The sequence below is a fragment of the Equus asinus genome, chromosome 13, assembly GCF_041296235.1.
Source record: "Equus asinus isolate D_3611 breed Donkey chromosome 13, EquAss-T2T_v2, whole genome shotgun sequence".
NCBI lineage: Eukaryota > Metazoa > Chordata > Mammalia > Perissodactyla > Equidae > Equus > Equus asinus.
Genome location: NC_091802.1, coordinates 40,650,001 through 40,665,244, shown reverse-complemented (window position 1 = coordinate 40,665,244; position 15,244 = coordinate 40,650,001). Strand labels below are relative to the sequence as shown.

Here is a 15,244-nt window from a genome sequence, read left to right as displayed (position 1 = left end):
GATTAAAAACTAACTCTTGAGGAGCATCATTACAGTGAGATTGGGACGACTCTGTAACCTCCTGACCCCCCAGTCACCCAGGAAACACATCCGAGTCTCCCCTCATTGTACGAGAGTATAAAGGCCACCAGGCCCCCAGACCACAGATCCCCCATCATGCACAAGTAACCCCAATGGTGAGTCTTTCCCCCTGTTTCCTTCTCAGCGCTCCACCGGACAGCAGCAGGCATTTTTCTCCTTTGACATATAAAGAGATTTGGCCTTGTGATAACCACCCTCAAAATATTATCTAGAATCATGCAAAGAAAAGGAAAAGGTGACACATGTAAAATCTCTGTAATAGAATATCGTATGATATTCCCAACTTGGAAGACACATAGGCAGAGGAAGAAACATGAAAGTGGTGTCACCTGGCTTAACACGATCAATGAATCGCTGCAGAAGAAGGAAATGATGCTTTTCTTAGAAATTCTGGCATGTTTAACCTAATAAGCACAATTATTAACTCAGTAATAGTAATTAACTCCCCAGCAGGAAAAACAACAAGGAAAGCCTGCTACTCATGGTAACATCAGCTACTCAGCGGAGTATAAAAGGGGAGCGGGATGGGAGACTCTCAAACTCAGGAAACCACTCTTGTGAAACCCACTCCTACCCACTTGTGGAACCCCAAGCCTTCCACTGACACCATGGTCAGCTCCTGTTGTGGCTCCGTCTGCTCTGACCAGGGCTGTGGCCAGGAGACCTGCTGCCGCCCCAGCTGTTGTCAGATCACGTGCTGCAGAACCACCTGCCTCCGCCCCAGCTGCAGTGTGTCCAGCTTCTGCAGGCCCCAGTGCTGCATCTCCAGCTGCTGCAGGCCCCAGTGCCAGCAGTCTGTGTGCTGCCAGCCCACCTTCCTCCGCCCCAGCTGCAGTGTGTCCAGCTGCTGCCGCCCCAGCTGTGATGTGTCCAGCTGCTGCAGGCCCCAGTGCTGCATCTCCAGCTGCTGCCGCCCCAGCTGTGATGTGTCCAGCTGCTGCCAGCCCCAGTGCTGCATCTCCAGCTGCTGCCAGCCCTCTTGCTCCAGTTCTAGCTGCTGCGGCTCCAGCTGCTGCCGCCCCTCCTGCTGTCTGCGCCCAGTCTGTGGCCGGGTCTCCTGCCACACCACTTGCTACCGCCCCACCTGTGTCATCTCCACCTGCCCCCGCCCTGTGTGCTGCCCCTCCTCTTGCTGCTGAATCTCTGCCCTGTGACCACCATCTGTCTACCTCTGTTCTCACAGATATAGACCCTACTGTTATGCTGACCTTTAGGAAACAGGGAGTGTGGTTGAGGTCACTTGACTGAACTGGGCCTCAGGATTCCATTGGGGAACCGGGTCACGCTGTTGCAGGAGACAGATGTGGTCCCGAGCACTTACGCTTAACAGAGTTTACCCTTCAACCTGACCAGTGGTGAAATCATTCTCCTGACTTCTTTTTTCTAGGGCTTTTCTGTACCCTGATATATTTCTGTAACAAAATAAAGTTACTTCTCCCTGCATTAAAAATTCAGCGTGATTGTGGCTCCCTTGAGATTTTGTCTTCACTTTCTAGAGAAGTGTACCTGTCCTGCTCCTGCAGGACACACCACATGGTCTTATCACTTCTCCGCAAATGGTTCATTATTCACTGCCTGATTTATTCCTAGATGCCTCCTTAGTTCATGAGCAAATCACCTAAGACTATGAATGTCTCCAAGGAAAAGAACAAAGAAGTGAAGCCGGGAGTTTGGCGGACTCCACGTAAATAAAAGTAAAAAGAACACAATACGTGCTTCGTGGTCACATCCGCTGTCGTAGCTGCAATGTGCTATTTGGCACAGTCTGCACGTTTGTCTTCAGACTCGCGCTCCATGATACGGGTGTCATCCACGCAGCAAAACAAGTGTGTGCTGATTCTGCCCCTATTTACAATAGGACCTTAGTCCTCACGCATTTTTTCTTTTGATAGGAGATTTCAAATCCATATACACTGCAAGGGCAGACAGGCAACCTAGAGGAGTGCAGCAGGTCCTTCATAAGACAAGGTGCTTGGTGGAAACCGTGGCATGACCACAGCAGAGAGCAGTATTGACCTCCTGTCAGGTGTTTCTATGTGGAAACGGGGGTCAAGCGCTTTTCCTGAAAAGTGAGTCTCCTTTCATTGATCCTTCCAAATGCCAAAATCTTCACTCATTCATTTAAAAAGTATTTATTCAGCATTTATTACGTGGCGACACTGTTAAAGGTGGTGGGGTAACAGCGGAGAGCAACACACACAAAACTCTCTGCACTAAGGGAGCCGCCACCCTAGTGGAGGTTCTCAACAAAATCACTGATGTGTTTACTTTTTAATATTTTTCTAGACATTTGTCCACTGGTTTGTACACTATATTTCTCCCTGTGCTTTATTTATAGGAACGAGACTGAGCTTTGGAGCTTTTCTTTAGGTGCAGGTATCTGTGATTCAAATGGGGACACGGTCCCCTAAAAGACAGTTCCTTACTCCACAATCTGAGAGCCCCACCAAAGCTGCCTAGTTTGGAGAGGGAGCTAGGGGGCTGGCTCACTGAAGAAAGAGAGCATGAAAATAAATCATCAGTTACTCACTTGAGGTGACAACTAGACAGAAATTTGGACTCCTACACTCAAAACAACTCAAGAAACTAACAAGTGAATTTAACAGGGACGTGACATATAAGGTCAGTGTACTCAAATTAACTGTATTTGGTATACTAGCAACAAACTACGACATAATTAAGTTTAAATGAGAGCAATTCTATTTACAAAGGCATCAAGAACGCAAGATGCTCAGGGAAAAAATACAAAACTGTGGCAGAACTCTGCCTGCAAAGCTGCACCGTTGCAGAAGGACAAATCAGGGAAGATCTAAAGGAATGGAGACACACCCCTTCGTGGACCGGCGCGCTCAGTATCGCTAAGATGCCCATTCTCCGTCAATCAGTCTAAAGATTCAATGCAATCGCAATCAAAATCCCAGTACGCTGATTAGTGGATGCTTAGAAGCTGATTTTAACATTTGTATGGAATTTCCAAACCCATCTTGAAGACTGAAATGAAGAAAGATACAGAGGGATTTTGAAGGAAAAAGTGACAGAGAAAATACACAGAGAATATCTATAATAGATCTCCAAAGAAGAAAAACAAAGCTATGAAACACAATGAATACTAAGAATTGAAATTCAAATAAAAGCTCACTTGTACACACCTGGAAAAAGCAGCCCACAGCGCTCAAAATTGAGACACAATGTTATAAAACTATTGGATTTTTTAAAAAAGAGAAACTCAATGAAGATCTAGACAAAAAATCCATGTCAGTTATAAGGAAAGGGGAAGTGGATTGTGTTCACACTTTTTGATGGCAATACTTTATGCTAGAAGGTAATGGACTAACTTTTAAAGACACTTAAGAAAGGAAATATGAGCCAAGGATTTTCTATCTAGCCCAACTGAACTCCAGCTATAAAGGCCACAAAAAACTCCTGTGAACACGAAGGACCTCAGTGAATGTTCTCCCCGTGGGCCTGTCCTGAGGAATTTACTCGTGAACGAGCTCCAACCAACCAAAATGACTGAAGATACTGGAGGGACATCTACACGAGGACTAGCAGAGGGCGTTCTATATACACACATGCACATGTATGGATGCACATCTAATATGCATCCATATTATTCATAGAACTAACATTGAGTGTGGAACATGAGAGAGGCAATGTGATGTGTAATGGCCATGTACTGACCATGCAGATGTAGGACAATTACCAAAAAATGGAGGGAAAGGAGAGAGAGTACATAAAGTAGAAAATATTGCTGATTGCCTACGGGTATTAAATAGGAACTCAAATCTGATGCGGCAGGACAGGGAGGACTAAGAAGTAAGTAGGTAATTCTAATGTTTCTGAAAGAAGAGAATCAACTGACGATAGCCAAAAAATCAGACTCCTCGGGTATTATATAAAGACATTTCTACGAAGGTAGCTGTTAGTACAAGATACAAATCTTCCTGAGTACCAAAATACACATTGAGAGAGAGAGAGAGAAACAGAGAGGGAATAAAACAAATAGTGAAAGATTAGTTACAGAGATACGGAGATAGAGACATAACTGTTTAACATACATATTATATATAAAACATAATTCACTACATGTTATATATCACTATTATTATATATGACTATTTATTATATTACATAGGTATATCACTATATTTATAATAAAACGACACAACTGAAGCCAAACATATTGATCAATGGTTACACCAACACATGTAAGAGTCTCAACTCACAGGTAAAAAGAAAGAGATTTGCAGATTGACTGAAAAGTAAACACCCACTACTATGCCGTAGACACAAGATACAGCTAAAACAACCAGCCTCAGAGCGCTAAAAGTAAGGGAATAGAGGAGGTTATATCACAGAATATGCAAATAAAAGAAAGCAGGGGTCCCGATTTTGTTATCAAACAAGTTGGAGTCACACAAAAAGCGTCACAGGAGACAACGTGGGACGCTTTCTCATGGTAAAGGCTCAGTGAAAATATAACTACACAGCTGAACTTCAGAAACAGAGACCACAGGTGATGCGAGAATAGAAGAGAAAGAGACCAGCAACTGAAGACTTTAACACACTTTGCATTTAAGGTGAGAAGATGAGGAGAAAAATTAATAAGAATATGAAAGAACTAAACAAAATCAACAAGGTAGATCTTGTAGATACACATTGAACTCTCAATCCTCAGAATAACAAAAATACTTCTTGTTTTCAAGGCACAATATTATTTTAATAGTGAACGCCTGGAAACAACCCAAATGTCCATCTACAGGAGGCTGGCTAAATAAGCTGTATGATGTCCGCAGAATGGACTCCATTGTGGCTGAGAATGGAATGAAGGATATCTGAACATACCACTGTGAGCTGAGCTCTGGGATCAATTGTTAAGTGGAGAAAAGCCAGTTGGAACAAAGTGCGCAGTATACAACCATTTATCTAAGAAACAAAGGTGATACAAGTATGAAACCCAAATATATTTATATTTAAAATAGCAATGGGAAGGAAAATGTTAAATTATAAATATGGCCGTCTATGGGGGAGGGAGGGCCTACAAGGAAGGAACAGGAATAGGAGAATTCCTTAAACGTGGTCCCCTTCAGAGAATTTACTTTGGAAACAAAGATATTTGGCACAATTCCGAAATATAATTTAAAAAGAGATTTCTAGGAATAAAAAGGAAACACTGATGGCGTCCTCCGCTCCACGCATGATGATAACAACATGTGGTTCAAGTGTCCACTCAGGTGTTGACCATCCAGCTGGAGACGGACAGGCAAGCGGGTTTAGGTTAGAACCGGACGTGTGAAGTCTGAGACTTCCACAATGTGATAGCAAGCATAAAGGGGGAGGAGCGGAGGTTTAGCAAAATGTGTGTCGAGGAAAACATGGGAGAAGGAGACATCCGGGCTGGAACTTAAAGGAATGGTAAGAAACTGCTGAGAAGAAGTAGGAGAAGAAGCATTCTAACAGGATAAAACAGCGCAACCGAAGGTGTGGAACTGGTACTGCTTACCCTTCACAGACTGACAGGATCTAACAACTTAACGCACTTCTGTGTGACTCTAAGAGAATAATGAGCAACTCACTGTTCTTTGAGAGGAAAGACCAAGGCAATAACTACAGAGCATTCAGCAGAATGTCTGGCACGTGGCAGCACTCCCAAACAGTAGCTGTTTATATTATCTCACTTTTCACCGCAAGTACATACGACTCATACACATAACGCTCATTGTGGACCCTAATACTTTGACGCTTTGAATATTTGCCAAAATCGTGCCTCTTAATATATCTTATTTACGTGCCTACAGGACAAAGAGTGAGGCTTATCTGTTTATATCCTCTTTATCTAAGCAGAGTGACTTGAATTCAAATTACTGAAAGGGTAAAGAGAAAGGCTTTAAATGAAACCTTCCACATAATGCAGAAGGCATTGCATCTGTTGGCCCACCAGCAGGTACGTCAACGCACTCGCCTTTAGCCTACTGTGTGTGAAGATTCCTGGGGAGGAAGTTTGTCTTTGTAAGGAAAAGTCTGCCCATTGGAAGGAGTGATTAAAAACTAACTCTTGAGGAGCATCATTACAGTGAGATTGGGACGACTCTGTAACCTCCTGACCCCCCAGTCACCCAGGAAACACATCCGAGTCTCCCCTCATTGTACGAGAGTATAAAGGCCACCAGGCCCCCAGACCACAGATCCCCCATCATGCACAAGTAACCCCAATGGTGAGTCTTTCCCCCTGTTTCCTTCTCAGCGCTCCACCGGACAGCAGCAGGCATTTTTCTCCTTTGACATATAAAGAGATTTGGCCTTGTGATAACCACCCTCAAAATATTATCTAGAATCATGCAAAGAAAAGGAAAAGGTGACACATGTAAAATCTCTGTAATAGAATATCGTATGATATTCCCAACTTGGAAGACACATAGGCAGAGGAAGAAACATGAAAGTGGTGTCACCTGGCTTAACACGATCAATGAATCGCTGCAGAAGAAGGAAATGATGCTTTTCTTAGAAATTCTGGCATGTTTAACCTAATAAGCACAATTATTAACTCAGTAATATTAATTAACTCCCCAGCAGGAAAAACAACAAGGAAAGCCTGCTACTCATGGTAACATCAGCTACTCAGCGGAGTATAAAAGGGGAGCGGGATGGGAGACTCTCAAACTCAGGAAACCACTCTTGTGAAACCCACTCCTACCCACTTGTGGAACCCCAAGCCTTCCACTGACACCATGGTCAGCTCCTGTTGTGGCTCCGTCTGCTCTGACCAGGGCTGTGGCCAGGAGACCTGCTGCCGCCCCAGCTGTTGTCAGATCACGTGCTGCAGAACCACCTGCCTCCGCCCCAGCTGCAGTGTGTCCAGCTTCTGCAGGCCCCAGTGCTGCATCTCCAGCTGCTGCAGGCCCCAGTGCCAGCAGTCTGTGTGCTGCCAGCCCACCTTCCTCCGCCCCAGCTGCAGTGTGTCCAGCTGCTGCCGCCCCAGCTGTGATGTGTCCAGCTGCTGCAGGCCCCAGTGCTGCATCTCCAGCTGCTGCCGCCCCAGCTGTGATGTGTCCAGCTGCTGCCAGCCCCAGTGCTGCATCTCCAGCTGCTGCCAGCCCTCTTGCTCCAGTTCTAGCTGCTGCGGCTCCAGCTGCTGCCGCCCCTCCTGCTGTCTGCGCCCAGTCTGTGGCCGGGTCTCCTGCCACACCACTTGCTACCGCCCCACCTGTGTCATCTCCACCTGCCCCCGCCCTGTGTGCTGCCCCTCCTCTTGCTGCTGAATCTCTGCCCTGTGACCACCATCTGTCTACCTCTGTTCTCACAGATATAGACCCTACTGTTATGCTGACCTTTAGGAAACAGGGAGTGTGGTTGAGGTCACTTGACTGAACTGGGCCTCAGGATTCCATTGGGGAACCGGGTCACGCTGTTGCAGGAGACAGATGTGGTCCCGAGCACTTACGCTTAACAGAGTTTACCCTTCAACCTGACCAGTGGTGAAATCATTCTCCTGACTTCTTTTTTCTAGGGCTTTTCTGTACCCTGATATATTTCTGTAACAAAATAAAGTTACTTCTCCCTGCATTAAAAATTCAGCGTGATTGTGGCTCCCTTGAGATTTTGTCTTCACTTTCTAGAGAAGTGTACCTGTCCTGCTCCTGCAGGACACACCACATGGTCTTATCACTTCTCCGCAAATGGTTCATTATTCACTGCCTGATTTATTCCTAGATGCCTCCTTAGTTCATGAGCAAATCACCTAAGACTATGAATGTCTCCAAGGAAAAGAACAAAGAAGTGAAGCCGGGAGTTTGGCGGACTCCACGTAAATAAAAGTAAAAAGAACACAATACGTGCTTCGTGGTCACATCCGCTGTCGTAGCTGCAATGTGCTATTTGGCACAGTCTGCACGTTTGTCTTCAGACTCGCGCTCCATGATACGGGTGTCATCCACGCAGCAAAACAAGTGTGTGCTGATTCTGCCCCTATTTACAATAGGACCTTAGTCCTCACGCATTTTTTCTTTTGATAGGAGATTTCAAATCCATATACACTGCAAGGGCAGACAGGCAACCTAGAGGAGTGCAGCAGGTCCTTCATAAGACAAGGTGCTTGGTGGAAACCGTGGCATGACCACAGCAGAGAGCAGTATTGACCTCCTGTCAGGTGTTTCTATGTGGAAACGGGGGTCAAGCGCTTTTCCTGAAAAGTGAGTCTCCTTTCATTGATCCTTCCAAATGCCAAAATCTTCACTCATTCATTTAAAAAGTATTTATTCAGCATTTATTACGTGGCGACACTGTTAAAGGTGGTGGGGTAACAGCGGAGAGCAACACACACAAAACTCTCTGCACTAAGGGAGCCGCCACCCTAGTGGAGGTTCTCAACAAAATCACTGATGTGTTTACTTTTTAATATTTTTCTAGACATTTGTCCACTGGTTTGTACACTATATTTCTCCCTGTGCTTTATTTATAGGAACGAGACTGAGCTTTGGAGCTTTTCTTTAGGTGCAGGTATCTGTGATTCAAATGGGGACACGGTCCCCTAAAAGACAGTTCCTTACTCCACAATCTGAGAGCCCCACCAAAGCTGCCTAGTTTGGAGAGGGAGCTAGGGGGCTGGCTCACTGAAGAAAGAGAGCATGAAAATAAATCATCAGTTACTCACTTGAGGTGACAACTAGACAGAAATTTGGACTCCTACACTCAAAACAACTCAAGAAACTAACAAGTGAATTTAACAGGGACGTGACATATAAGGTCAGTGTACTCAAATTAACTGTATTTGGTATACTAGCAACAAACTACGACATAATTAAGTTTAAATGAGAGCAATTCTATTTACAAAGGCATCAAGAACGCAAGATGCTCAGGGAAAAAATACAAAACTGTGGCAGAACTCTGCCTGCAAAGCTGCACCGTTGCAGAAGGACAAATCAGGGAAGATCTAAAGGAATGGAGACACACCCCTTCGTGGACCGGCGCGCTCAGTATCGCTAAGATGCCCATTCTCCGTCAATCAGTCTAAAGATTCAATGCAATCGCAATCAAAATCCCAGTACGCTGATTAGTGGATGCTTAGAAGCTGATTTTAACATTTGTATGGAATTTCCAAACCCATCTTGAAGACTGAAATGAAGAAAGATACAGAGGGATTTTGAAGGAAAAAGTGACAGAGAAAATACACAGAGAATATCTATAATAGATCTCCAAAGAAGAAAAACAAAGCTATGAAACACAATGAATACTAAGAATTGAAATTCAAATAAAAGCTCACTTGTACACACCTGGAAAAAGCAGCCCACAGCGCTCAAAATTGAGACACAATGTTATAAAACTATTGGATTTTTTAAAAAAGAGAAACTCAATGAAGATCTAGACAAAAAATCCATGTCAGTTATAAGGAAAGGGGAAGTGGATTGTGTTCACACTTTTTGATGGCAATACTTTATGCTAGAAGGTAATGGACTAACTTTTAAAGACACTTAAGAAAGGAAATATGAGCCAAGGATTTTCTATCTAGCCCAACTGAACTCCAGCTATAAAGGCCACAAAAAACTCCTGTGAACACGAAGGACCTCAGTGAATGTTCTCCCCGTGGGCCTGTCCTGAGGAATTTACTCGTGAACGAGCTCCAACCAACCAAAATGACTGAAGATACTGGAGGGACATCTACACGAGGACTAGCAGAGGGCGTTCTATATACACACATGCACATGTATGGATGCACATCTAATATGCATCCATATTATTCATAGAACTAACATTGAGTGTGGAACATGAGAGAGGCAATGTGATGTGTAATGGCCATGTACTGACCATGCAGATGTAGGACAATTACCAAAAAATGGAGGGAAAGGAGAGAGAGTACATAAAGTAGAAAATATTGCTGATTGCCTACGGGTATTAAATAGGAACTCAAATCTGATGCGGCAGGACAGGGAGGACTAAGAAGTAAGTAGGTAATTCTAATGTTTCTGAAAGAAGAGAATCAACTGACGATAGCCAAAAAATCAGACTCCTCGGGTATTATATAAAGACATTTCTACGAAGGTAGCTGTTAGTACAAGATACAAATCTTCCTGAGTACCAAAATACACATTGAGAGAGAGAGAGAGAAACAGAGAGGGAATAAAACAAATAGTGAAAGATTAGTTACAGAGATACGGAGATAGAGACATAACTGTTTAACATACATATTATATATAAAACATAATTCACTACATGTTATATATCACTATTATTATATATGACTATTTATTATATTACATAGGTATATCACTATATTTATAATAAAACGACACAACTGAAGCCAAACATATTGATCAATGGTTACACCAACACATGTAAGAGTCTCAACTCACAGGTAAAAAGAAAGAGATTTGCAGATTGACTGAAAAGTAAACACCCACTACTATGCCGTAGACACAAGATACAGCTAAAACAACCAGCCTCAGAGCGCTAAAAGTAAGGGAATAGAGGAGGTTATATCACAGAATATGCAAATAAAAGAAAGCAGGGGTCCCGATTTTGTTATCAAACAAGTTGGAGTCACACAAAAAGCGTCACAGGAGACAACGTGGGACGCTTTCTCATGGTAAAGGCTCAGTGAAAATATAACTACACAGCTGAACTTCAGAAACAGAGACCACAGGTGATGCGAGAATAGAAGAGAAAGAGACCAGCAACTGAAGACTTTAACACACTTTGCATTTAAGGTGAGAAGATGAGGAGAAAAATTAATAAGAATATGAAAGAACTAAACAAAATCAACAAGGTAGATCTTGTAGATACACATTGAACTCTCAATCCTCAGAATAACAAAAATACTTCTTGTTTTCAAGGCACAATATTATTTTAATAGTGAACGCCTGGAAACAACCCAAATGTCCATCTACAGGAGGCTGGCTAAATAAGCTGTATGATGTCCGCAGAATGGACTCCATTGTGGCTGAGAATGGAATGAAGGATATCTGAACATACCACTGTGAGCTGAGCTCTGGGATCAATTGTTAAGTGGAGAAAAGCCAGTTGGAACAAAGTGCGCAGTATACAACCATTTATCTAAGAAACAAAGGTGATACAAGTATGAAACCCAAATATATTTATATTTAAAATAGCAACGGGAAGGAAAATGTTAAATTATAAATATGGCCGTCTATGGGGGAGGGAGGGCCTACAAGGAAGGAACAGGAATAGGAGAATTCCTTAAACGTGGTCCCCTTCAGAGAATTTACTTTGGAAACAAAGATATTTGGCACAATTCCGAAATATAATTTAAAAAGAGATTTCTAGGAATAAAAAGGAAACACTGATGGCGTCCTCCGCTCCACGCATGATGATAACAACATGTGGTTCAAGTGTCCACTCAGGTGTTGACCATCCAGCTGGAGACGGACAGGCAAGCGGGTTTAGGTTAGAACCGGACGTGTGAAGTCTGAGACTTCCACAATGTGATAGCAAGCATAAAGGGGGAGGAGCGGAGGTTTAGCAAAATGTGTGTCGAGGAAAACATGGGAGAAGGAGACATCCGGGCTGGAACTTAAAGGAATGGTAAGAAACTGCTGAGAAGAAGTAGGAGAAGAAGCATTCTAACAGGATAAAACAGCGCAACCGAAGGTGTGGAACTGGTACTGCTTACCCTTCACAGACTGACAGGATCTAACAACTTAACGCACTTCTGTGTGACTCTAAGAGAATAATGAGCAACTCACTGTTCTTTGAGAGGAAAGACCAAGGCAATAACTACAGAGCATTCAGCAGAATGTCTGGCACGTGGCAGCACTCCCAAACAGTAGCTGTTTATATTATCTCACTTTTCACCGCAAGTACATACGACTCATACACATAACGCTCATTGTGGACCCTAATACTTTGACGCTTTGAATATTTGCCAAAATCGTGCCTCTTAATATATCTTATTTACGTGCCTACAGGACAAAGAGTGAGGCTTATCTGTTTATATCCTCTTTATCTAAGCAGAGTGACTTGAATTCAAATTACTGAAAGGGTAAAGAGAAAGGCTTTAAATGAAACCTTCCACATAATGCAGAAGGCATTGCATCTGTTGGCCCACCAGCAGGTACGTCAACGCACTCGCCTTTAGCCTACTGTGTGTGAAGATTCCTGGGGAGGAAGTTTGTCTTTGTAAGGAAAAGTCTGCCCATTGGAAGGAGTGATTAAAAACTAACTCTTGAGGAGCATCATTACAGTGAGATTGGGACGACTCTGTAACCTCCTGACCCCCCAGTCACCCAGGAAACACATCCGAGTCTCCCCTCATTGTACGAGAGTATAAAGGCCACCAGGCCCCCAGACCACAGATCCCCCATCATGCACAAGTAACCCCAATGGTGAGTCTTTCCCCCTGTTTCCTTCTCAGCGCTCCACCGGACAGCAGCAGGCATTTTTCTCCTTTGACATATAAAGAGATTTGGCCTTGTGATAACCACCCTCAAAATATTATCTAGAATCATGCAAAGAAAAGGAAAAGGTGACACATGTAAAATCTCTGTAATAGAATATCGTATGATATTCCCAACTTGGAAGACACATAGGCAGAGGAAGAAACATGAAAGTGGTGTCACCTGGCTTAACACGATCAATGAATCGCTGCAGAAGAAGGAAATGATGCTTTTCTTAGAAATTCTGGCATGTTTAACCTAATAAGCACAATTATTAACTCAGTAATAGTAATTAACTCCCCAGCAGGAAAAACAACAAGGAAAGCCTGCTACTCATGGTAACATCAGCTACTCAGCGGAGTATAAAAGGGGAGCGGGATGGGAGACTCTCAAACTCAGGAAACCACTCTTGTGAAACCCACTCCTACCCACTTGTGGAACCCCAAGCCTTCCACTGACACCATGGTCAGCTCCTGTTGTGGCTCCGTCTGCTCTGACCAGGGCTGTGGCCAGGAGACCTGCTGCCGCCCCAGCTGTTGTCAGATCACGTGCTGCAGAACCACCTGCCTCCGCCCCAGCTGCAGTGTGTCCAGCTTCTGCAGGCCCCAGTGCTGCATCTCCAGCTGCTGCAGGCCCCAGTGCCAGCAGTCTGTGTGCTGCCAGCCCACCTTCCTCCGCCCCAGCTGCAGTGTGTCCAGCTGCTGCCGCCCCAGCTGTGATGTGTCCAGCTGCTGCAGGCCCCAGTGCTGCATCTCCAGCTGCTGCCGCCCCAGCTGTGATGTGTCCAGCTGCTGCCAGCCCCAGTGCTGCATCTCCAGCTGCTGCCAGCCCTCTTGCTCCAGTTCTAGCTGCTGCGGCTCCAGCTGCTGCCGCCCCTCCTGCTGTCTGCGCCCAGTCTGTGGCCGGGTCTCCTGCCACACCACTTGCTACCGCCCCACCTGTGTCATCTCCACCTGCCCCCGCCCTGTGTGCTGCCCCTCCTCTTGCTGCTGAATCTCTGCCCTGTGACCACCATCTGTCTACCTCTGTTCTCACAGATATAGACCCTACTGTTATGCTGACCTTTAGGAAACAGGGAGTGTGGTTGAGGTCACTTGACTGAACTGGGCCTCAGGATTCCATTGGGGAACCGGGTCACGCTGTTGCAGGAGACAGATGTGGTCCCGAGCACTTACGCTTAACAGAGTTTACCCTTCAACCTGACCAGTGGTGAAATCATTCTCCTGACTTCTTTTTTCTAGGGCTTTTCTGTACCCTGATATATTTCTGTAACAAAATAAAGTTACTTCTCCCTGCATTAAAAATTCAGCGTGATTGTGGCTCCCTTGAGATTTTGTCTTCACTTTCTAGAGAAGTGTACCTGTCCTGCTCCTGCAGGACACACCACATGGTCTTATCACTTCTCCGCAAATGGTTCATTATTCACTGCCTGATTTATTCCTAGATGCCTCCTTAGTTCATGAGCAAATCACCTAAGACTATGAATGTCTCCAAGGAAAAGAACAAAGAAGTGAAGCCGGGAGTTTGGCGGACTCCACGTAAATAAAAGTAAAAAGAACACAATACGTGCTTCGTGGTCACATCCGCTGTCGTAGCTGCAATGTGCTATTTGGCACAGTCTGCACGTTTGTCTTCAGACTCGCGCTCCATGATACGGGTGTCATCCACGCAGCAAAACAAGTGTGTGCTGATTCTGCCCCTATTTACAATAGGACCTTAGTCCTCACGCATTTTTTCTTTTGATAGGAGATTTCAAATCCATATACACTGCAAGGGCAGACAGGCAACCTAGAGGAGTGCAGCAGGTCCTTCATAAGACAAGGTGCTTGGTGGAAACCGTGGCATGACCACAGCAGAGAGCAGTATTGACCTCCTGTCAGGTGTTTCTATGTGGAAACGGGGGTCAAGCGTTTTTCCTGAAAAGTGAGTCTCCTTTCATTGATCCTTCCAAATGCCAAAATCTTCACTCATTCATTTAAAAAGTATTTATTCAGCATTTATTACGTGGCGACACTGTTAAAGGTGGTGGGGTAACAGCGGAGAGCAACACACACAAAACTCTCTGCACTAAGGGAGCCGCCACCCTAGTGGAGGTTCTCAACAAAATCACTGATGTGTTTACTTTTTAATATTTTTCTAGACATTTGTCCACTGGTTTGTACACTATATTTCTCCCTGTGCTTTATTTATAGGAACGAGACTGAGCTTTGGAGCTTTTCTTTAGGTGCAGGTATCTGTGATTCAAATGGGGACACGGTCCCCTAAAAGACAGTTCCTTACTCCACAATCTGAGAGCCCCACCAAAGCTGCCTAGTTTGGAGAGGGAGCTAGGGGGCTGGCTCACTGAAGAAAGAGAGCATGAAAATAAATCATCAGTTACTCACTTGAGGTGACAACTAGACAGAAATTTGGGCTCCTACACTCAAAACAACTCAAGAAACTAACAAGTGAATTTAACAGGGACGTGACATATAAGGTCAGTGTACTCAAATTAACTGTATTTGGTATACTAGCAACAAACTACGACATAATTAAGTTTAAATGAGAGCAATTCTATTTACAAAGGCATCAAGAACGCAAGATGCTCAGGGAAAAAATACAAAACTGTGGCAGAACTCTGCCTGCAAAGCTGCACCGTTGCAGAAGGACAAATCAGGGAAGATCTAAAGGAATGGAGACACACCCCTTCGTGGACCGGCGCGCTCAGTATCGCTAAGATGCCCATTCTCCGTCAATCAGTCTAAAGATTCAATGCAATCGCAATCAAAATCCCAGTA

General features: G+C 44.4%; 3 protein-coding genes across 3 annotated transcripts; all 3 read left to right on the top strand.

The window, feature by feature from the left end:
• Positions 1-633: 633 nt before the first annotated feature.
• LOC139039980 (keratin-associated protein 4-6-like) lies at positions 634-1,531 on the top strand. Its single transcript, XM_070482162.1, has one exon. The coding sequence runs from the start codon at positions 690-692 to the stop codon at positions 1,218-1,220; it is 531 nt and encodes a 176-aa protein (XP_070338263.1). The 5' UTR covers positions 634-689; the 3' UTR covers positions 1,221-1,531.
• A 5,222-nt stretch (positions 1,532-6,753) lies between these two features.
• Positions 6,754-7,651, top strand: LOC139039979 (keratin-associated protein 4-6-like). Its single transcript, XM_070482161.1, has one exon. The coding sequence runs from the start codon at positions 6,810-6,812 to the stop codon at positions 7,338-7,340; it is 531 nt and encodes a 176-aa protein (XP_070338262.1). The 5' UTR covers positions 6,754-6,809; the 3' UTR covers positions 7,341-7,651.
• Positions 7,652-12,873: 5,222 nt separating this feature from the next.
• LOC139039978 (keratin-associated protein 4-6-like) lies at positions 12,874-13,771 on the top strand. The gene has a single exon (XM_070482159.1). It carries the CDS (start codon positions 12,930-12,932, stop codon positions 13,458-13,460), a length of 531 nt encoding a protein of 176 aa, XP_070338260.1. The 5' UTR covers positions 12,874-12,929; the 3' UTR covers positions 13,461-13,771.
• The last annotated feature ends 1,473 nt before the right edge of the window (positions 13,772-15,244 follow it).